Consider the following 23062-nt stretch of genomic DNA (forward strand, 5'->3'; position numbering starts at 1 on the left):
CATTGATTATGATGAACAATAAAAAAGAGAACACCCGGCTCAAAATGCCCAGACAAATATACACCAAAAATAAATATTGCCATGTTAATAAGTTATATTTTAATGCACACATTTTGGTCGCGTTAACATGTTAAATTAGTTTTGCACTTAATGAGGCATTTAATTATTTGTTTCTAAGGGAGAGGAACTTGAGGAAAGCTGCCGTTTATCTTTCTTGGGTTCAGTGGTGGACACACAGTGACATCCTACTTCCATCTACTGGACATAAGTAATACTCTGGCTTTACTACACAAACATGATAAAGGGGCTAACAAAGTAATGGAAAATGCTTTCAATGTTTATGCCATGAATAAAATTCTTTAAAAGTTTAAATTTGTTACACTGGATGGTTGAGTGGTTTTGAGCAACTAATAGGAAGTTTCTTTATCAAGAGATTATGGGCAAAGTTGTGGAATAGGCTAGTCTGGTATTTTTTGTTGTGGTTACTTGTGTGATGTGTCACGATGTGTCTTGTTGTAATGTATAATGTACAGATACATGTATGAAGGGCCTTATATGGTTGCTGTTACTCATTTTAACTAATAACTCTGGAAAACACGTTGAGCTTTTTTAGTGACCATACCACAGATACAGTATGTTGTTTGATTCCCTGCATAGTAATCATGTTTTCAAATATCATATCACATGTGTATATCTTTTATACACGATATACATAAATGAAATACAAGATACTATGACCATGATCTAGTGATAATGTGGCTTTTATTTAAATATATATATATATATATATATATATATATATATATTTTAAAAAATAATAATAAAAAAAGCTTAATGCTTTCTCTTTGGTTACAAAAGTTAAGGTTAGAGTTAGATTTAGGTGTAGCATACCATTAATTAGCTGTTTTAATAAGTACATCAATGAAATGTCACAAGCCTAGTAACTTGTGTGTGTATTTGCCTGTAAGACCTGAAAGAGAGAACCCATGGTTAGGACTCTTTAATTCATCTCTTCCTTTTTTATTTATATACGTCTGTTCTCTGGATCGGTATATTTAATGCCTCGCTCTTCCTCATTCTCTCACACTCCTTCTCTCTCTCTCTCGTATTTAAATCGCTGTATCATATCGTACATTTTATGCAACCGGGTTATTGTCATTTTTGTTCTTTTTCCTAAAACGTTTCTATTTGTTTTCACTTGAATTTGGTTGGTTTCTATATAAAAATTAAAGGTGTAAAAACATCTGATGATTTATCTTTTGTGTGTGTGCGTGTGCGCGCGCACAATTGTTTTTGTTTTTCTTTCCCCCTAAAAGTTTTCTATTTGTTGTTTTTTTTTAGATGAATTTGTTCACTTGAAATATCTGACATGATTTATCTTTGTTTTATTATTTTTTCTTTCATTCAATTCTAACAGGGACGTGTGGACATTTTATATCTACTATAAGACGAAAGCGGAAGCCGGAACTTAAGCACACCCGTCTTCCTGTCTCTACAGGGGCATTGTGGGATATCAGCCATGAGAGTCCTCCGAGCTTGACTGAAGAAAATGGCAAGCAACATTGAACAGATTTTTCGTGATTTTGTAATGAGTAAAATAAAAGAAATAGAAGATGAAAGCCAGGATAAAAGGTAACTTGAGCTTTTTTTTTGCACTAGGAATATAAATTGGCGAGCTCGCGTGCTGTGTTTTCATCTAGCATTAGTTACTAACGCAACCGCTAACAAACTGATTTTGAGGCCTGCTTCAGGATCAAGCTAACCGGCTACATGAAGTCACAGCATTATGGCCGTGCTGAAGTTAAACAGTGATGCTGTGGCGGAAAAATCAACAGTCTGCATGTTAGTGAATGGTTTAAACAGATATTGTTGTGTACAGAGTAATAATGCTATTATATAAGGGTAATTTGGCTGTCCTGACTCACAGCTAGCCGGAGTTTACCGACAGTTCATGACTCACTGCGTGTTTTTGTTGACTGTTTTTGTTTACATTGGCTGAATTTGCATGAATGATACATCTGCAAGCTTAACACACACCACCTACACTTCTGTCTAGATCATTAGCAGCAGTGTTTTTTTTCAACTCTTTCCAGGGGAAAGTAGGTAACGCATGCCTCAGAAGTCGCCACTTGACGTCACCGAGTAAATTTCATCGTCACTGAACCGCCATGATAATGTTACACGAAGAAGGGAGATTTGTTATAAACATGTAGAATAATACAGTATAACTTATAAATTACTATTATAACCATTGTGTTATTCCTTACACAACACACTTTGGTATTTATAATAATAATAATAATAATAATAATAATAATAATAATAATTATTATTATTATTATTATTATTATTATTATTATTCCTTTAATAATAATAATTACTAATACCTTACATTTATAGAGTGCTTTTCTAGACACTCAAAGTGCTTTACATTGTGTGAGGGGACTCTCCTCAGCCACCACCAGTGAGTAGCATCCACCTGGATGATGTGACAGCAGCCATAGTGCTCCAGAATGCCCAGCACACATCAGCTATTAGCTATGGAGATTATTAGGGGATCATGATAGATAAGGGCTCATGGGGGAATTTTGCTAGGGCAATACCCCTACTCTTTTATGAGAAGTGACCTGGGTTTTTTAATGACCGCAGAGGGTCATTAAAAAACGGTTTAATGGCTCATCCGAAAGACAGTGCTGTTTTTACAGTATAGTGTCCCCGTTACTATACTGGGGCATTAGGACCCACACAAACCACTAGGTGAGCGCCCCCTGCTGGCCTCCCTAATACCACTTCCAGCAGCAACCTTAGTTTTCCCCAGGAGATCTCCCATCCAGGTACTGGCCAGGATCAACCCTGCTTAGTTTCAGTGGGAAACCAGGCGAGTACTGCAGGGAGATATGGCTCTGGTATATATAATAAACTTCAGTATACTTCATCTTTTGCTATTTACTATTTAAAAAAAATTCAAAAGCAAGTGATGTTTTCATCTAAGTTGAGAATTTAACTTGCGCAGAAAATTGGAATGTCGTATAAAACTTTGCCAATAAAGCACCGTTTTCAACCCACGTTCAAGAGAACAAAATTGTCACAGAGTATCAATACAAACGGCAGTTGGTGCAATCGGGGGAAGCCACTATGGCTATTTTTTCCAATATAATAAATGACTTGCGCTTCAGAGCATGCAGATGAAACGCAATTGTAATACGTGGATGGAAACGTAGCGATAGGCATGAATTAGACAGTTCTGGATGGAATAAATCACTTTATTACTTTAAATAGCACTAAGAAGAAAGTTTGAAGTGAAAACCGATGAAGTCCTTGATAAGACAAACAGTAGCTATGTTTCCATCCACATTTTAATACAAGTTTTGGGATATCGCATAAAAAATGCTGGATGGAAACACCAGATGTGAATAAAATCTACAAAATGTACATGAAAGACTTCTGCTCAATTGAGGCAGATTTTTTTTCATTTGATAAGAAGATGTGCACATAAACTATCATTGACACCTTCAAAAGAAACACATTTACTGAATAAATTCCTCGGTGCGCATCAAAAAAGTCGTGTCTCATGTGATTGGATAATTGGCTCGGAAAAGCAGACCGATCTAGTTGCGCAGCATCTCAAATGTTGTTTTTTGTCATTCTGAAATGCCTGAGCCAAAGTCTGTCTTCGAAATGATTTGGTATAATTACCTCGCAAAACTGTCTCACACGATCCTGTTCCCAAATATCAGGCATCCGCAAATTTCTCGTGTATATGCCCGAATTTATGAATTAAGACTAAACTCTCTGTTACCAACTCTTCTTAGCAAAGCAGCGAAACTGACTTGATTAGCGTCTTTCAGCTGGATAATTCGTCGTGCCACACTGCAAAAATTGTTCAGGAATGGTTTGAGGATCATGACTGAGAGTTCCGGGTGTTGACTTGGGGTCCAAATTCCCCAGATCTCAATCTGATCGAACATCTATGGGATGTGCTTGACAAATAATTCCGTTCCATGGAGACCCCACCTCGCAACTTACATGACTTAAAGGATTTGCTGCTAACGTCTTGGTGCCAGATACCACAGCACACCTTCAGATGTCTTGTGGAGTCCATGCCTCCACTGTGTGTCTGTTTTGGCAGCACAAGGGGGACCTACAATATTAGGCAGGTGGTTTTAATGTTCTGGCTAATCAGTGTATTTTACTTTCCCACCAGACAAATTCATAATAAAAGCAAAATAAATATGCGCTGACCGTCACTGAAATGCTCCGATGCTGATTAAATTTTGGGACTGGCTCTTAGTTTGTACCGTGTAGACTCAATGAATCCACTCTTTTTGGGAATGAAACAAAAGCAGGATGAAGACTTGCGAACACGTTTAGTCATTTTCCCCCATCGAGTCGTCATACAAACAGCACTGTTTGCAAATACGTATCAAGAGCAAGGTTTATTAGGAGGTTAAAGATGCAGAGTTGTTCCATCGGCTTATCGGTATAAGCAGAAATCATATTAAATCACTGTTAAAATACAGATAATATCCTTTTAATGTTGTATAAGAACTACGTATATGAACACAGTGTGCAAAAAAGCAAACACACAGATAGGATGAAATAGTGATCTGAAATGGTAAGATGGTCAGAGTGGTGTGTGTTCTGCATGTTTGTTTCCCTGAGAGGTTTGAGACTAACTTATGAATGAATAATCCTGTTTGGGATGCACAACAGAACACAGAGAACACAGTGTGCTCTTGCCTATTCATTTACAATGCTTAGTAACATATCATTGAGGAACAGGTTTAAAAACTGCTGTGTGTGTGTGTGTGTGTATGTGTGTATATATATATATATATAATATATTTATATATATATATAATATATTTATATATATATATATTTATATTTATATATATATATATATATATATATATATATATATATATATATATATATATATAATATATTTATATATATATAATATATTTATATATATATATATAATATATTTATATATTTATTTATTTTTTCTTTTCCCCAGCCATACAGACCAGGTGGAATCTAATAATGGGGAGTCGCACTCTGACTTGGGGACAGGAATAAATAACGAAGCACCTCAGGTTGAAGCATCGAGCATAGCCACAGGTGGGTCAGTCTTCTCTTCTATGGATGACAGACAGAAACTCTGATGTTAAAACGAATATTTATCTTTCCATTTCCCTTTTTTAGATAAAGTCTCAAAAGCTACATCCCAAGGCAGCAATGGCAAAGAGGAATTTATTACTAAACACAAGAAATCTAAAAAGCACAAAAAACACAAAAGCAAAAAGAAGAAGAAGAAGCATAAGGAAGTAAAGGAGAGCAGCTCAGAGTCAGAGTCTGGCAGAGAAACAAAAGAAAGGTATTTACACACTGATCATCGCTACGAATCATATTTAAGCTTTAACATTAGTTGCTTCTGAGTAAAGGAAGTTAAATAACAGCCTTTTAATAACAACATTTAACAACCTTCCTAATACTAATGAATTACATTATGCTGATACTTGGGGTATTTTTTACAGATTAAAGTCCCAGGAAACTTCAATCCGTGGTTACTTTTTTGTTTGTTTAATACTGGTCTTGTGGGAACAAATATATGCAAGTTTTGGATAATTAAATAAAAGGTGACATGCCAACATCTTCATTTTACCTGGTGATTCTGGTTAAGGCTAGTGTTCCTCACAAGTGTTGATAAAACTTTCTGTTCTTGACCAGTCTCTACAACAAGGCAAACTAGCAAGTGTAAATTACTGTGATCATTCTAACTGAATCACTTGAATTGTCCTTCCACGAGAGTACCACCGTTTAGTCTGCCAAAAATACTAGTCTGTCAAACATCTTTTACATGGAGCTTCCATGATATCCACGCTTAATATCCAAGCAGTTCTTATGAAAATTAACATTACTTACAGTAATGTTAAATTTTACGTAAGAAAATGAAAATATATTGTAATAAAATGGTAATGGAGGTCTGATATCGTACAAACCTTTAAACAGTTTTAAACTTTGTGCTATGGGACTTTGTTTTTTGAATACCGAAACCCTCAGTTTGGTAAATTAAATTTTGAATTGGTTACTGTTTTTGTAGTGTAAAGAAGAAGAAGAGAAAGAAAAAGAAGAAACATAAACATGGGGAAAAAGGAAAAAAGCTTGATTCACAGTCTGGTAGCTCTTCCGAATCTGAGTCTGAGTCTGAAATGAAACCTTTGGGTGAAGCTGTAAAAACCTCAACTGGGAACATGCCTCAAGATTTACCTGACATTATTCCTAAGCTTGAGACTGCTTCTGACGAACACGAAGAAAATAAAAAAGCCAAAAGGAGCTCTAGTCGGTCAAGGACATCACGACAAGACAAGAGTTTGAGAAGGCAGCGCTCCCGTTCCAGCTCAGGCAAACAGAAAGCAAGGCATAGATCCAGGTCCCGGTCACCGAGGCGATCTCCGAGCTCAAGGTCAAAGTCACTTTCAAGGAAAAGTCCGAGAAAACTGTCTGCACAGAAAAGATGGAGAAGTAGATCCAGGTCGCGTTCAAGATCACAACGACGTAACAGACGTTCCAGATCTCATTCAGCCAGAAGAGGCAGACGATCCAGGTCGCGTTCTAGACAGAATAGATCAGGGTCTAATGTAAGGAAGAGCAGGAGAACTCGGTCAAAAAGTAGATCTCGTTCACATCATTCCAGGCGGTCCGGGTCTCAGAGACGAGACAGGAATTCTAGGTCAAGTTCCCGGTCAAAATCGAGATCTTTTTCAAGCGATCAGCATCCTGAGAGTGAGAAACAAAAGAGCAGTACGGCTGCAGAAATCAAGCATGACAATAGCTCTCTGAACCAAAATGTAAAGGAAGCAGAAATTGGAGACAAAGAAGAAATACAGACTATGCCAGTGAGTCCCTCTGCCAGTTTTATTAAAGATGGCATTCTAAATGATGGGCCAGTTATTAGACTTGCTGGCTCATGGAAACCAATTCCTTTCTTGGATGCAGGTGTGTCTGTTTCTGGCTCCTCTGAGACCAACCATACAATGAAGTGTATTACACCCACCATGCCTTTGGATATGAACGATGTTTCAGCATATAGCTCAAGTGGGTCTAGGGACCTCCACAGCACTGAAAAGAAAGAAGAAATTACTAGTGTTGAACTGAACGACTCCCAAATATGTAAACAGAAGTCCATATCACCAAACCAAAGGCACTCAAAATCACTTTCAAGAAAAAGATCAACATCCAATTCTCCTTTTAAACGAAGGAAGTCCAGGTCATCCTCCAGGAACAGCAGGAAGTCTCCTTTGCAAAGGAAAAGATCCAAGTCCAGAAAACGGACTAGGCGTTCTAAATCCAAGTCTCCCAAAAGGAAAAGGTCAAAGTCCCATTCGCCAGGGCGCCGGAGAAGGTCTAGAACCTCGGATAGAAACCGATCAAAATCTAGACACAGGTCTCGCTCCAAATCAAGAAGGTCTCGGTCTGGCTCGTGCCGGAAAAGAGGTGGTTTCAGGAACCGAATGTTTAGTCAGCGGGACCGGTGGAAGCGAGAACCGAGCCATTCTCCTGTAGTCATCCTGCGGAAGAAGAGGTCGACCTCTCGAACTCGCCGTAGCGCTAGCAAGACACCTCCACGCCTTACTGAGCTCGGTACAGTGACATTTTCTTTATTTCCCTTAAAGATCTCATCAGTAATCATGTTTTGTCATTGTTTTAAGTGGAATGCTTTTCATTTAGTGAGTTGCAGAGAAAGAATATGGCAAATAAGACATAAGTACACCATGACCATGGGAATATAGCGATTCTTCATTGATCCAGAAAAGATCTATAGTAGCTAATCGGTTATGTTTATGATGTATTGATTGTCTTAAAATCTTTGGTGGCATTGAAGGCATCTGACATTAATTAAATGATAATAAAAATGATTGAGTGATTTTTATTAAGAAGGAAGCTTTCATTTTAGTGGCATTATATTAAAATATAAACTAACCATTTGGGTACTTGTGCCTTAAGCATGTTTTTATTATATGGATCATCATACTTTGTTTTAAGGTGCACGTTCTTTGACAGTAATATGACGCATCAGAACCATGCAATTTGGCACACCTAGATTATTTTATTCTGATTTTCGGAACATTTCTCACTCCTGTGCCATGCTATCCAAAAACATGAATGAATAATGAATGCTGAGTCATGTTGCTTTAAATATCAGCACATTCTTATGGCCTCAAAATATGCACTATATGGCCAATCGTTTTGTGGACACCTGACTATCACACCCATTTGTGGTTCTTCCCCAAACTGTTATCACAAAGTTTGAAGCACACAATTGTATAGGATGTCTTTGTAAATGGCGCACTTATATAGCGCTTTACACTGGTTCTCATTCACCCATTCACACACACTCACACACCAATGGTAGCAGAGCTGCCATGCAAGGCGCTAACTTGCCATCGGGAGCAACTTGGGGTTCAGTGTCTTGCCCAAGGACACTTCGGCATGTGGAGTCATGCGGGCCGGGAATCGAACCGCCAACCCTACGATTAATGGACAACCCGCGCTACCACCTGATCCACAGCCGCCCCTTTTGTATGTTGTAGCTTTACAATTTCCCTTCACTGAAGCTAAGAGACTCAAACCTGTTCCAGCGTGACAATGCCCCTGTGCTGCACAAAGCATGCACCATGAAAACATGGTGTGCCAAGTTTGGAGTGGAAGTACTCGAGTGTCCTGCGCAGAGCTCTGACCTCAACCCCAGTGAACACCTTTGAGATGAAGTGGAAACACCGACTGCACCCCAGACCTCCTCACCTGACATCAGTACCTGACCTCACTAACGCTCTTCTAGATGAATAAACATGCATCCCCACAGCTACGCTCCAAAATCTAGTGGAAAGCCTTCCAAGAAGAGCGGAGGTTATTGTAACAGGAAAGGGGACTAGATCTGGAATGAGATGTTCGGAAAGCACCTACAGTGAGGGGGAAAAAAGTATTTGATCCCCTGCTGATTTTGTACGTTTGCCCACTGACAAAGAAATGATCATTCTATAATTTTAATGGTAGATTTATTTGAACAGTGAGAGACAGAATAACAACAAAAAAATCCAGAAAAACGCATGTCAAAAATGTTATAAATTGATTTGCATTTTAATGAGGGAAATATGTATTTGACCCCTCTGCAAAACATGACTTAGTACTTGGTGGCAAAACCCTTGTTGGCAATCACAGACGTTTCTTGTAGTTGGCCACCAGGTTTGCACACATCTCAGGAGGGATTTTGTCCCACTCCTCTTTGCAGATCTTCTCCAAGTCATTAAGGTTTCGAGGCTGACGTTTGGCAACTCGAACCTTCAGCTCCCTCCACAGATTTTCTATGGGATTAAGGTCCGGAGACTGGCTAGGCCACTCCAGGACCTTAATGTGCTTCTTCTTGAGCCACTCCTTTGTTGCCTTGGCCGTGTGTTTTGGGTCATTGTCATGCTGGAATACCCATCCACGACCCATTTTCAATGCCCTGGCTGAGGGAAGGAGGTTCTCACCCAAGATTTGACGGTACATGGCCCCGTCCATCGTCCCTTTGATGCGGTGAAGTTGTCCCGTCCCCTTAGCAGAAAAACACCCCCAAAGCATAATGTTTCCACCTCCATGTTTGACGGTGGGGATGGTGTTCTTGGGGTCATAGGCAGCATTCCTCCTCCTCCAAACATGGCGAGTTGAGTTGATGCCAAAGAGCTCCATTTTGGTCTCATCTGACCACAACACTTTCACCCAGTTGTCCTCTGAATCATTCAGATGTTCATTGGCAAACTTCAGACGGGCATGTATATGTGCTTTCTTGAGCAGGGGGACCTTGCGGGCGCTGCAGGATTTTAGTCCTTTACGGCGTAGTGTGTTATCAATTGTTTTCTTGGTGACTATGGTCCCAGCTGCCTTGAGATCATTGACAAGATCCTCCCGTGTAGTTCTGGGCTGATTCCTCACTGTTCTCATGATCATTGCAACTCCACGAGGTGAGATCTTGCGTGGAGTCCCAGGCCGAGGGAGATTGACAGTTCTTTTGTGTTTCTTCCATTTGCGAATAATCGCACCAACTGTTGTCACCTTCTCACCAAGCTGCTTGGCAATGGTCTTGTAGCCCATTCCAGACTTGTGTAGGTCTACAATCTTGTCCCTGACATCCTTGGAGAGCTCTTTGGTCTTGGCCATGGTGGAGAGTTTGGAATCTGATTGATTGATTGCTTCTGTGGACAGGTGTCTTCTATACAGGTAACAAGCTGAGATTAGGAGCACTCCCTTTAAGAGTGTGCTCCTAATCTCAGCTCGTTACCTGTGTAAAAGACACCTGGGAGCCAGAAATCTTTCTGATTGAGAGGGGGTCAAATACTTATTTCCCTCATTAAAATGCAAATCAATTTATAACATTTTTGACATGCGTTTTTCTGGATTTTCTTGTTGTTATTCTCTCTCTCACTGTTCAAATAAATCCACCATTAAAATTATAGACTGATCATTTCTTTGTCAGTGGGAAAACGTACAAAATCAGCAGGGGATCAAATACTTTTTTCCCTCACTGTATGGATGCGATGATCAGGAGTCCACATACTTTTGTCCATATATTGTAATGTTGTGAGATTTCACAGTAGAGTTTAGCAGAGATTAGCGTTTATCTAATAATAATAATAATATATTAGTTTCACGTTTCTTTTGTAATGTTTCATCTAACCATTTTTCCCCTTACAGATAAAGAACAGTTGCTTGAAATTGCCAAGGCTAATGCTGCAGCTATGTGTGCTAAAGCTGGTATGCCAATTCCAGAGAGTCTGAGGCCAAAAACCATCCTTCAGCTTCCCTTGCCAGCCCCAAATCCCACACAATTGCCCTTACCCCTGCCCCTACCTGTTAATCTCCCCATGGGAATACAAGGGATGTCAAACATGACCATGAATGCTGCTATGGCTAGCATGACTGCTGCCACCATGACCGCAGCTTTATCTGGCATGAACGCATTCGCTGCCATGCCACAGCTGGCCCCCTTGCCCACAATAACCAACAAGCCTCCACCCTCAGCCACACCAAATCTGAATCTGGTCACTATCGAAGAAGCAAAAAAAAAATTGGCAAAGCAAGCAAACAACTACAGCATCAAGGAGCTCACAGAAGTATGGGTTTTTGTTCAAAATACAGCGTGTCCCAAAAGTCTCCGTACATAGGGGACTATGTTTGCCAGCACCACGTCGGTTGTGCCTTCGTCAGTAGGTGTTGGTGGACATCCACTTCTCGGTTGGTCCGCTACACTTCCAGTCTTTTTGAATTTGTTAATAAGTTTGGCAACAGTGTCGTGTGTGTCACGTTTCCTGTTAAAGTCCATCGGAACCTTGCGACAGCTTCCCGATCCAGCTGTGAGAATGATTTCAATACGTCCTTTTGTCAAAGGCATTCTTAACGTTTGTCTGAAAACAATAGTAGTACTATTATAAACAAAGTAAATTTTAACTTCCAAAATGAAGTACATTTTGGAAGACTATCTGGTTAAAAAGTGTTAATTTCCCCTATGCATGGAGACTTTTGGGACACCCTGTAGTTTCTGTTTTTCCATATTTTATTGCAAATACAACACACATTAAAAAAAATTAAAACTCATAACTCTGTCATGATTCTCCTCAGAAATGCAAGAAGATTGCGGAGAGTAAAGAGGAGATGGCTGTTGCAAAGCCACATGTTTCAGATGATGATGATGATGACCGGCCCTTTGGAGGAGTTGCCCTTAAGGAGAATAAGGGCATTACGTTCAGTCTCAGTGTATGTATGATTCATACCTTTGGTGCATTTTTCTTTTTTTTTCTTTCTTTTTTTTTTGCCTTTATTTCGTCAATAAATAATGACCCCCACCGTATCCCACCCTGATTTCTGATATCAGATTCAGTGGTTTATTGTGTAACACCCAGCTGCATTCTCTGTAATAGTGGTGGAAATGGAAATGTACTCAACATCATGAATGGTTGAAGATGGACTGTTACAGACATTTATTTATTTAATAATTGTTTAGGTTTGGTCTTCCATTTCAATGATGCAGACAGTTGTTCTTCAACCACTCATGTTGTTGAATCTCTTTTTTTTTTTTTTTTTCCCTCCTAATTTAGCAGTAACCTCCCTCCCCTTCCTGTGCCACCATGTCCCTCCCCCTCCTTCAGAACCCCTCTGTGAAGCCAGCAGTCAGGTCAGAGGCTGCTTTTGCCAAGGAGTTCCCAGTGTCTTCAGGTTCACAGCACCGCAGAAAAGAGGAAGACGGAGTGTATGGAGAATGGATGCCTGTGGATAAAAAGACTGAAAAAGCAGGGGATCCATCAGTATCTGCGGGGGCTGAGGAACAGAGCAAAGCCAACGACAGTGTCTTTCCTGAGGCACCCTCGCAGGTCAGTTCTCCCCACTTTAGGCTTCTGTGTGTCTTTTTAACAGTGACTACGTTTACATGGACAGCAGTAATCTAATTATTGACCTTATTCTGAATAAGACAATAATGTGATTAAGGTGTTTACATGAGTCGCTTTTAGAATATTCCTTTCATGTTCGCGTTTTACATGTTATAGAACATAGATCGATAAACGGCACACGTCATTACGTCCCCACGCCACGCTGTCCGACGTTCCCTCCAGAATTTCACTTATTGATGTGCAGTTGGTCTTCGTTATGGTACCGTATACAGTTTTAGGTGTTTTAATTTTTGCGAACGCTTCAACTGCAGTTCATTTTTTGTCGTGCTGTATGTGCAAATAGACGACTGCTTGAAGCCTTGGGCTGCGTCCCAAACCGCATACTTACTTACTATATAGCAGCTGAGAAACATGTATTTCACCTACTATATAGCAGGTAAGTACATGGTTTCGGACGTTGCCGTGTTCTCTTGTTTGCCGTGAAACGGTTGAGCGCTGCCGTGTGTGATCGTGTCCTGTCGCACAATGCGGTGAAAACTCTTACACGACGTTAATAGTGTGATTAAAGTGTGTACGTGTCTATAATACACGTCGATAATGCTACTAAAACAGGAATCCTCCATGTCTTAATTCGATTTGTGTTTCCTTCGAGTATGACTTTAATCGGATTAAGGTAATAAAGATTGCTGTTTACATGGTAGTTTCTTGTTCAGAGTATTGTCTTAATCGGGTTAAAATTGGATTATTGTTGTCCATGTAAACGTATTGATTGATGCAAGTTCTGAGTAATCCTTTCTTTCTTTTTTTCTTTCTTCCTGGATGTCTTTAGCCAGTGGACATCACACTTGCAATTAGTGAAAGGGCAGTGGCACAGAAGAGATTGGCAGAGAATCCCTTTGACATCAATGCCATGTGTATGCTTAATCGTGCACAGGAGCAGGTAAGCTTGACATAAATATATCACAAATAAATCATAAATTCATTGATCGATAATCTATGAGAATTAGGACGACTCATGAAAATGACATATAACAGGATAAGTCCCAAGAGCAAAGAAGGCTAAGTTAAATAAGTATGTGTATAGTCTAGAGTTAAAAACATCCACTGAGCTGGCATTCAAATCCTCTCTGGAACAATATTTCAGAGTATAGGGGTGATGAAAGGAAAACATCATCCACCGGCTGATCCTTGGGTTTAACCGGGGTTATCAGGAGATCAGAGTTCCGCCGGGCCTGAAACATTCAGAGCTTTAAACATAAGGAGCAGAACCTTGTAGTAAATGCAGAACTGAATAGGCAGCTAGTGTAGCTTGAATAAGACAGGGGTAATGAACACTGAGCTTCTTTTCCTGGTAAGGATGTGGGCTGCTGCAATCTAAACAAGCTGGAACTCTTAAAAACGTGTGAGCAAGCAACAGCTGTATTATTTAGCATTGCAGAATATTGTTCAAGGTTCAGGGTGAAAGCAGCAACCTTATTCTAGCCGGGCCTAGTACCTTACCTACCTGTATCCAGGTTAACATTCAACCTTGGTAACATTACACTTGGGTGATATGGGCAAAAATGTTAGCATGATAAATGATTGTATATTTATGAATCTTGATATTAACTGTGATATAGAGTTCACCACTGTAATATGATGGATGTGGTGTGGCCTTTCTTTTGAGCATTGAGTCGCCCTTAACATCACATTATCTCTTGGTCCTGTTCACTTGTTTAAACATGATTTCTCCAAGTGGGCCTGCAATTCAGCAACATGCAGTCGGATTGACCGCATCCCTTGGCTTATTCCGGTGCACGTTAGATTAGGGAAATAGGATCAAAAGTTTTTATTTATTTATTTGAATACCCTAAGCTCATCCTCATTATCAAGAAAAGCTTTACCAGAAGGTTATTTATACAAATTAAGGTAAATAAATTGAGACAAATTGGTATTATGCCAGTTTTATCAGACTTTTGCTGATGAAAAGCCTGTTCACATCCCAACCGTGTCACAGCCATCCATGGCCACAAGCCAAGAGACCATAACTGGCCATGCTCTCTGTGTGGGAGAGATGGCATACGCTCCGTTCCCTCTCAGTCAGAGTAAAACTTTCCAATCGCAGGCATCTGTAAGCTCATGTATGCAGAAGAGGGCAGATAGCACTTTCCTCCGAGTGTGTTATGATGCCGTGTGACATGTGAGCAGTAGTTAAAAAAGATGCGGAAGTTGGCTTCATGTGTCTCAGAGAAAGCGCGTGTTAACCTTCACCCTCTCCGGGTGATAGTTGTCGTGTTTCTCTTCAAATTGGGGAGAAAATGGCAGAAAAATATAAGTTTCTATTCATCCGGTCTTTTCCACACTGTTGACTTGAATTGGGCCAAACTGACTTTGTGGGACACTGTACTGTAGTTTTTAGGCTCTGAAGAATGTCCAGTTGTTCTAACAAATAACAGTCCGTCAAATCAGATCTAACCGAGGCAAAAACATATCTAACCTAACTGCATTTTCACGCCTGTTCAGTACAATCTCATGGTCAATACTCATGGTCACAAAATGCAGCACTCGAGTCCACCAGTTCTAGAACAGAAACATATTCCCAATCTGAGTCAAGCAGTGGGACTTGACTCGTTTTCTTCAAACGACTCAAATGATTTATTTTCATTTAATGGGTTGTATATTTACAGGTGGATGCTTGGGCGCAGTCCAACACAATCCCAGGTCTATTCACTGGTTCTACAGGTGCTCAAGTGCTCTCATCTGAAGAGCTGTCCAACAGTGGCCCACAGGCTTGGATCAAGAAGGTAAAGTCATGACCTAGTGCCAGAATTTAGATCAGGGAACTAGTGTTTTGTTTAAAAGTGCTTACTTTCCGATTTATTGTGCTTAAGACAGCCTTTCCCCCCCTGAGTCCTGTAGATACACATCCTTCATTGCTGCCCCAGCACACTTGGGAAACATTTAATACCTTTTCCACCGACACATTGCCGGTTCTGGTGCCAGGGCTGTTGCTGCTTCAATACCCAACTCTAATGTAAAAATATTTTTGATGTCTGATTTGTTAGCATTGGAATGCACAACTTCTTCCAACGAAGTAATTAAATTGGATATGTATATTATACAGTGGTGTTTGAAAGTTAGTTAACCCTTTAGAATTTTCTATATATCTGCATAAATATGACTTAAAACATCATAGGATTTTCCTAATCATATCATAAGAAGTCCTCAGAGTAGATAAAGAGAACCCAGTTAAACAAACAAGACAAAAATATTATACTTTTTATTGAGGAAAATGATCCAACATTACATATCTGTGAGTGGCAAAGGTAGGTGAACCTTTCAGTATCTGGTGTGACGCCCTTGTGCAGCAATAACTGCAAACTAAATGTTTCTGGTAACTGTTGATCAGTCCTGCACGTTGGCTTGGAGGAAATTTTTTGTGAGAGAGGCCTTTAGTTGATTAGAAGTTACCCTGGGTTCCTTTGTAAGCCCGTGGACTATTACACGTCTTGCTCTTAGAGTGATCTTTGTTGGTCGACCACTCCTGGGGAGGGTAACAATGTCTTGAATTTCCTCCATTTGTACACAGTATGTCTGACTGTGGATTGGTGGAGTCCAAACTCTTTAGAGATGGTTTTGTAAACTTTTCTGGCCTGATGAGCTTCAGCAACTGTTTTTCTGAGGTCCTCAGAAGCTTCCTTTGTTCATGCCATGATACACTTCCACAAACATGTGTTGTGAAGATCAGGCTCTGATAGATCCCTGATCTTTAAATACAATAAGTTGCTCACTCACACCTGATCATCATCCCAGTGATTGAAAACACCTGACTCTAATTTCACCTTCAAATTAACTGCTCATCCTAGAGGTTCACATGCTTTTGCCACTCACAGATATGTAAAATTGGATCATTTCCATCAACAAATAAATGGCCGAGTATAATATTTTTGTCTTATTAGTTTAATTGGGTTCTCTTTGTCTACTTTTAGGGCTTGTGTGAAAATCTGATGTTTTAGGTCATATTTATTCAGGAATATAGAACATTTTAAAGGGTTTACAAACTTTCAAGCACCACTGTATTTCTTTTTGTGGAGTGGGTACACCTTTCCACCAGGGTCATGCAGATTTTTTTTTTTGTCTGTGTGTGTGAAATTCTGTTGTAGCAGGTGCATTGCAAGAGGGGCATCACATCTCAGTGATTGACTATAGACTACTTAGTAAGTTTTCTTTGAAAGATGGGAGGAAGGAAGAGCACCTGAAGTAAGTCACCTGGAGCAATCCTGTTGAATGAGATTGAAAACTCAAAGTTGATTATATGAAAGAGAAGGGAGTGAACTTCCAGCTGTAGTGGAAGGTAGGAAATCCTGGTAATAGGAAAGCTATATAATAGACATTAGCACTATGAACCAGGAATTATGCGGTGACCAAGATGTAAAATCAAACCTATTTATATCTAAAAGCTTCACCCAGGAGGCTTTTCTTAATGTTCCCAAGTAGGCCAAGCTCCTCACTGCTTCACCAAGGTTCTAAATGAAATCCAGTTATTTGTGAAAGCTAATTATTTATACCAGGAAAAATACATTCTGGATCAGAAATTAAATGATAATTCATTTAAAATTTTAGAATTCAATCGAATTTTGTAATTAGTTTTAGAAACAGATTTGGACTGTGTTTGTGTAGAAATAACATTCCCTGCCAGTGTCATAGCATTGAGACATCTGGAGAGAAAGAGACAGCAGTCTGTTTCATTAGTGGTATACTTCTGGCATGGCCAGCTTCACTTAGTCACAAACTTAGACTGTAATTATTAGCTCCTTTTTAAAAAAAAAAAAAAAAAAAAAAAAAAAAAAAGGCAGGTCCTTAAAAAAATGTGTGTACATATGCAGTGTTGCTTTCTATAGCATTTGATCGACACTTCATTTGAAAGGGGGATCTGCAAAACATTGTTTAAGTAGGTGATCTATAAACAAACTGGACAAAATTTGATCTAATCATGCTGACAATGACCATCATGTGAAGGTTTTTTTTCTTCTCTTCTTTTTTTTTCTTTTGTCCTTCTCCTTTTTTTTTTTTTCTTTTTTTGGTTAACAGTGCAATTTATGTAGCATTTATCATCCATTGTCAGTATCTCAGTTTCTGGGTTCAAGGATTTTCACAAGGTGTTTCACTATTTACTATTTTTCCCTGCTGGCGGGGTTTGGGGTGGGGCGGGCAGGGGCGGAAGAGGGGTGGGGGTTCACAGTGTGCCCTGTGAACTCTCACCACTCTATATGGAAACTTGTTGCAGGGTCAGTCCTTGTAGCTGCCTTGTTGCCATGGTCACTGTCAGGCCCCTTCTATTCACGTCAGATGCACAGCCGATGATGAGGGCCTAGGTACGTACGTCATACAGCACCCATATTTCTATTCATGTGGATTTGTCTCCACTCTAATGAAAACGTTTCTGCCTGTGTGTGTTTCAACTGAACTGGTGGGGTGGTAAGGTTGGTTTTGATTCCTCTGTCACAGGAAACGATGACATTTTAAATATATTTATATGATTTATGTAGCATGATAATTATAGTCTCTTGTTTAATTTTTTTGTATTATGCTTATACAATTAGGACCTGGTAGGATAAAAATTCACTTTAAAATATAGCTGCTTTTTCAGATCATTCTTGAAATTCTTAATCTAGATGTAGGGGTTTTTTATTATTATTATTATTTGAGATTTTGCTGATATCTTTAGGTAAACCCATGGATACAGAAGATAGCTAGTAAGTTGAGTGGTCCTTAGTTTCAATGCAGCTCAAGTCCATTTTTGATTTGTGACCTCTTACTATTTCCTTTGTGCTTCTTTCTTTCCCTGTCTTTTCTCTCTTTTTCTCTCTCTGTCTCTCTACTCCTTCCCTCCGTCTTCTGCCCATATCTGTATGCTTTTCATCCAGGACCAATTCCTGCGTGCTGCCCCAGTCTCGGGAGGCATGGGAGAGTTTCTGATGAAAAAGATGGGTTGGCGTGCTGGAGAAGGCCTCGGCAAACACAGAGAAGGGACAGTGGAACCCATTGTAATAGACTTCAAAACCGACCGCAAGGGTGAGGCTTTCTAACCGTGTATTATACACTTTTACAAGGCGGTTATTCCTAACATCTAATAATGCATTGGATTTGGTTTGTCCATGTAGGTCTGGTAGCAGAGGGGGAGAAGACCCAGAAATCTGGCAATCTAGTCATGATGAAGGATCTTTTAGGTAAGTGTCTTTTTGAAAATATTTGCTGTAAACATTTAATGCAAAAATGATTAGGAAACAGTAGCGTTAAAAATAAAATACAATTTAATTTATGTAAGTTCAGAAGGCACAGATAGACAGATTGTATAGTATGTGTATTTGATTGGTTAATGCTAGTTAAAATAAAATTTGCCATCAGTCAAGTAAAAGGTATGGTGGGTGTCTTTGTTTACTGACTGAATCACAAGTTGTACATGTGTTTGTACGGTACATATTGCAGTGATAAATTGTCCTATTAACCATAGCACTCCAATCTTGAGATACTCTCTGTCCATAATTTTGTTGACACCAGGCCATCACACCCAAATGTGCTTCTTCCCCAAACTGTTGTCACAAAGCTGGAAGCACACAAATGTCTAGAATGTCTTTGTATGTTGTAGCTGTACAGTTGGTCTTCACTGGAACTAAGAGGCCCAAAAATGTTCCAGCGTGACAGTGCCCCTGTGCTACACAAAGCAGTGTCCATAAAGACATGGTTTGCCAAGGTTGGAATGGAAGAAGTCGAGTGTCCTGCACAGATCCCTGACCTCAACCCTACTGAACACCTTTGAAATGAACTGGAACACCGACTGCACACCAGGCCTCCTCACCTATCAGTGCCTGACCTCACTAATGCTCTTGTAGCTGAATGAACACAAATCCCCACAGCCACGCCCTAAAATTTAGTGGAAAGCCTTCCAAGAAGAGCAAAGGTGATCAACTCCATATTAATGGCCATAGTATTGGAATGGGATGTTCAACATGCACATATGGGTGTGATGGTCAGGTGTCTACATGTAGTGTATCTAAATACAAAGCACACAATCCGTCTGACTGTGGACTGGTGGAGTCCAAACTCATTAAGAGATGGTTTTATAACCTTTTCCAGCCTGATGAGCATCAGCAGCTCTTTTTCTGAGGTCCTCAAAAATCTCCTTTGTTCATACCATGATACACTTCCACAAACATGTCACGTTCTTGTTGTCTACTTTTAGAACTTGTGTGAAAATCTGATGATGATTTATAGTGCTGTGAAACAGTATTTGCCCTCATCCTGATTTCTTCTGTTTTTGTGTACATCTCATACTTAATTGTTTCAGAAATGTCAAAATACTCCAAGATAAAATGAAGGCAACCTGGGTAAACACAAAATACAGTTTTTTAAATAATAATTTTATTTATTGACACAAAAACGTTATCCAATACCAAATGGGCCTGTGTCACAATGTGTTTGCCCCCATAGTTACTAATTCCCTAAATCTACGAAATTGCATTCATAATGGAGTTCAGCTAGACTGGATGCAACCAGGCCTGATTGCTGCAAACCCTGTTCAATCAAATCACTTTTTCCAAAAAGAATTCAGAACTGATGAGGAAGAAGGTTATTGAAATACATCAGTCTGGGAAGGGTTACAAAGCTATTTCAAAGGCTCTGGCCGAAAAAAAACGTATAGTGTGTTTACTCAGGTTGTCTTTGTTTTATGTTGTACTTCATTTGAAGATCTAAAACTAGTATGACATATACACAAAAACAGAAGAAATCAGGATAGGGCGAATACTTTTTCACAGCACTGTAGGTCACATTTATGCGGAAATATAGAAAATTCTAAAGGATTCACAAAGTTCAAGCAGCGCCGTATTAGCAGCTTGATGTACGTGGACAAAAGTTGTATTATAAATTCAGTTCAAGGGCTCTATAAATTATATACTGTTCAAATCCTTAAATTATATTCCTTCCTGTTTGCTTTGGTTCCTGATCTTGACATTATTTTACACAGGGAAGCACCCAGTGTCTGCTCTAATGGAGTTGTGTAATAAGAAAAAATGGCCACAGCCTGAGTTTGTCATGGTGCTCCACAGTGGTCCTGATCACCGGAAGAATTTTCTCTTTAAGGTTAGTGCACAGTATACAGCTGTGTGTCTGTCTATCTGTGTGTGTGGGGGTGTGTGTGTGATTGGTAAATGGAAAGAATGAAATTAGTATTTTAATAAATGTTTACTTCCAGTCAAATGAATTAAAATTGGCGGTGGGGGGGGGGATCTCTGCAGTCATAGTGCACCAGAACGCCCACCACACACCAGCTATTATTCGAGAGGAGAGAGTGATGTAGCCAATTCAGAGATGGAGATTATTAAGGGGCCATGATAGATAAGGGCCAATGGGGGAATTTCGCCAGGACACCAGGGTTATACCGTGGTGTGAGTGAGTGACAGTTCTGTGCGTGGAAATGCCTTGTTGATAAGAGAGGTCAGAGGATAATGGCCAGATTGGTTTGAGCTGCTAGGAAGGATATAGTAACTCATATAATCACTGTTTACAACCGTGGTGAGCAGAAAAGTATCTCCGAATGCACAACACACCAAAACCTTGAAGTGGATGAGCTACAACAGCAGAAAACCACATCAGGTTCCACTCCTGTCAGCCAAGAACAAGAATCTGAGGCTATCATTGGCACAGGCTCACCCAAACTGGACAGTTGGAGACTGGATGAGCAGGTGTTTTTTATTTTTTATAATCTTCAGCTGACCAGTTTCAATGAGCCATCCAATATGCCCACTATAGTCTCAGATTCCTGCCCTTGGCTGACTAGGAAAAAAAAACTGATGTGGTTTTCTGCTGTTGTAGCCCATCCACCTCAAGGTTTTGTCATGTTGTGCATTCTGAGATGCTTTTCTGCTCACCACGGTCCAATGGTTCCCAGGGAATTTGAAGCAGAAGAAGCCTTTATAATCCTTTACATTACAGTACAGTGAAATTATTTTCTTTGCATATCCCAGTCTGTTTAAAAGTTTGTGAAGGGTTCCCCCCCCCAGCCACCACACAAATATCTAGGTCACCCCTTCACTCTAGAGATGGTTGGTATCTTTGATAAGGACTCTCTGATAGGAAAGCGTTCAGTCTTGCTTGCATCCCCTTTTTGAAGCTTTTTGCAAGCTTTCGAAGCTGTTTAAATCAGGCTCGACTCTTTCAAGCCTTTAGTGTGTAATTTACTGTAATTAACTACAATTTACACCATCAACAGGTTTACATTTAATTGAATGTTTGGTTCAATAGAAATGTTGCGAATGTGTTCATGTTTCTTGCCCATCTACTTTCAGGTAGTGGTGAATGGATGTGATTACCAACCCCAGACAGCCAGCCCCAATAAAAAGCATGCCAAGGCCATGGCGGCTACAGTAGCTCTCCAGGCTATGGGGGAGATCGCAGGGGACAGCGTGCATTCAGGACCTCAGTTCACAGCAGCCACTAGCACCTGATTAGCACAGCAACACACTAATCATTTCTCATTTGACTTGCCTGCTGGATATCCGTTCTGAGTCCTTTTTCTTTTCAAATTTTTTTTTTTTTATCCCTGATTTCAAGTTTCCTTCTTTCCTAAACACATCCTCACAGAACTGGACCTGTCCAAGGTTGAAAAATCACTAAGTTTAATGGTACATGTTTGAGCTGAAGTGTAAGCCATTCGCTTGGCCTTAAAGCTTAGCCAAAAGTCATTACTGATTTAGTAGATGGTACAGTGCAACCGGAAATTATTCACAGCGCTTCACTTTTTCCACATTTTATGTTACAGCAAATTTATTAAAAAATAATTTTTTTTGTTTTTTAAAAAAATGAACCTTTTTTTTTGTTTTGTTTTGTTTTTTATTTGTAATAAATTTGCAAAGATTTCAAACAAACTTCTTTCACGTTGTCATTATGGGGTATTGTTTGTAGAATTTTGAGGAAAATAATGAATTTAATCCATTTTGGAATAAGGCTGTAACATAAAATGTGGGAAAAGTGAAGCACTGTGAATACTTTCCAGATGCACTGTACCATTTTAGGCTTCACAGAGACCTTTTTTTTAATTTTTATTTTGGGTAACCCAAACTTTCTTTGTTCTCTACTTGTAAGCTGTACTATAGGCTTAATTGTTAAATGATCTATGTTGATGCGCTCCCGTTACTCTGGATTCGATGTTTTATACATGATTTAGATAATGGTTAAATCTATAATTTTTTTTTTTTTTTTTTTTTTTTTTTTTTTTTTTTATGTCTTCATTATGAAGAATTTGCTGGTGTGGTGTAGTGTTGCCTTGGTCTACGTATGTGCATATCATACATATGATGTAATTTGGACCACTCCCGTTAATAAGGTGTTTTGGGTTGTGGACATGTGGAATGTTTTATTTGATAAAATGTAATAAATTTGTTGTCTCCAAAAAACATTGTGAATGACTGACTGTATTAGATGATCACAGTATTGGGGTGAGTGTAATGTGTCTGTCTCTGTGAAATGACTGATTATTAATTTGTAAACTCTTGACAAAGAGACACTATCACAGTATTGTTTTACATTTTATAATATAATGTTTTATTTTTGTGTGACTATTACATGCTTTGTAATTAGGCTAAAATAAAGTG

General features: G+C 39.4%; 1 protein-coding gene across 6 annotated transcripts; it reads left to right on the plus strand.

The window, feature by feature from the left end:
* The first annotated feature begins 1410 nt into the window (after window positions 1–1410).
* LOC128602441 (protein SON) lies at window positions 1411–22936 on the plus strand. 6 transcript variants are annotated; one of them, XM_053616237.1, is made up of 13 exons: window positions 1411–1632; window positions 5024–5127; window positions 5212–5383; window positions 6110–7650; window positions 10741–11159; window positions 11665–11799; window positions 12192–12413; window positions 13261–13371; window positions 15098–15214; window positions 18338–18485; window positions 18575–18640; window positions 20437–20552; window positions 21758–22936. In XM_053616237.1, exons 1-13 carry the CDS (start codon window positions 1550–1552, stop codon window positions 21914–21916), a joined length of 3393 nt encoding a protein of 1130 aa, XP_053472212.1. In that variant the 5' UTR covers window positions 1411–1549; the 3' UTR covers window positions 21917–22936. The 6 variants fall into 6 exon arrangements, 5 of the variants coding, with proteins under 5 accessions (XP_053472212.1, XP_053472213.1, XP_053472216.1 ...); XR_008384841.1 differs by lacking the exons at window positions 18575–18640; window positions 20437–20552; window positions 21758–22936 and adding an exon at window positions 17698–17785 and having other exon boundaries at window positions 1475–1632; window positions 18338–18477; XM_053616238.1 differs by lacking the exons at window positions 18338–18485; window positions 18575–18640; window positions 20437–20552; window positions 21758–22936 and adding an exon at window positions 15302–15534 and having other exon boundaries at window positions 1442–1632.
* The last annotated feature ends 126 nt before the right edge of the window (window positions 22937–23062 follow it).

Source organism: Ictalurus furcatus, chromosome 26 (assembly GCF_023375685.1).
Source record: "Ictalurus furcatus strain D&B chromosome 26, Billie_1.0, whole genome shotgun sequence".
In the NCBI taxonomy this organism is placed as follows: domain Eukaryota; kingdom Metazoa; phylum Chordata; class Actinopteri; order Siluriformes; family Ictaluridae; genus Ictalurus; species Ictalurus furcatus.

Bases quoted from the DNA above. Each gene is read 5' to 3' on its own strand.
- LOC128602441 (XM_053616237.1), top strand. From the start codon at position 1,550: ATGGCAAGCAACATTGAACAGATTTTTCGTGATTTTGTAATGAGTAAA. The intron at 5,384-6,109 runs GTATTTACACAC...CTGTTTTTGTAG, and splicing joins GGCAGAGAAACAAAAGAAAG to TGTAAAGAAGAAGAAGAGAA. The intron at 7,651-10,740 runs GTACAGTGACAT...TTCCCCTTACAG, and splicing joins TCCACGCCTTACTGAGCTCG to ATAAAGAACAGTTGCTTGAA.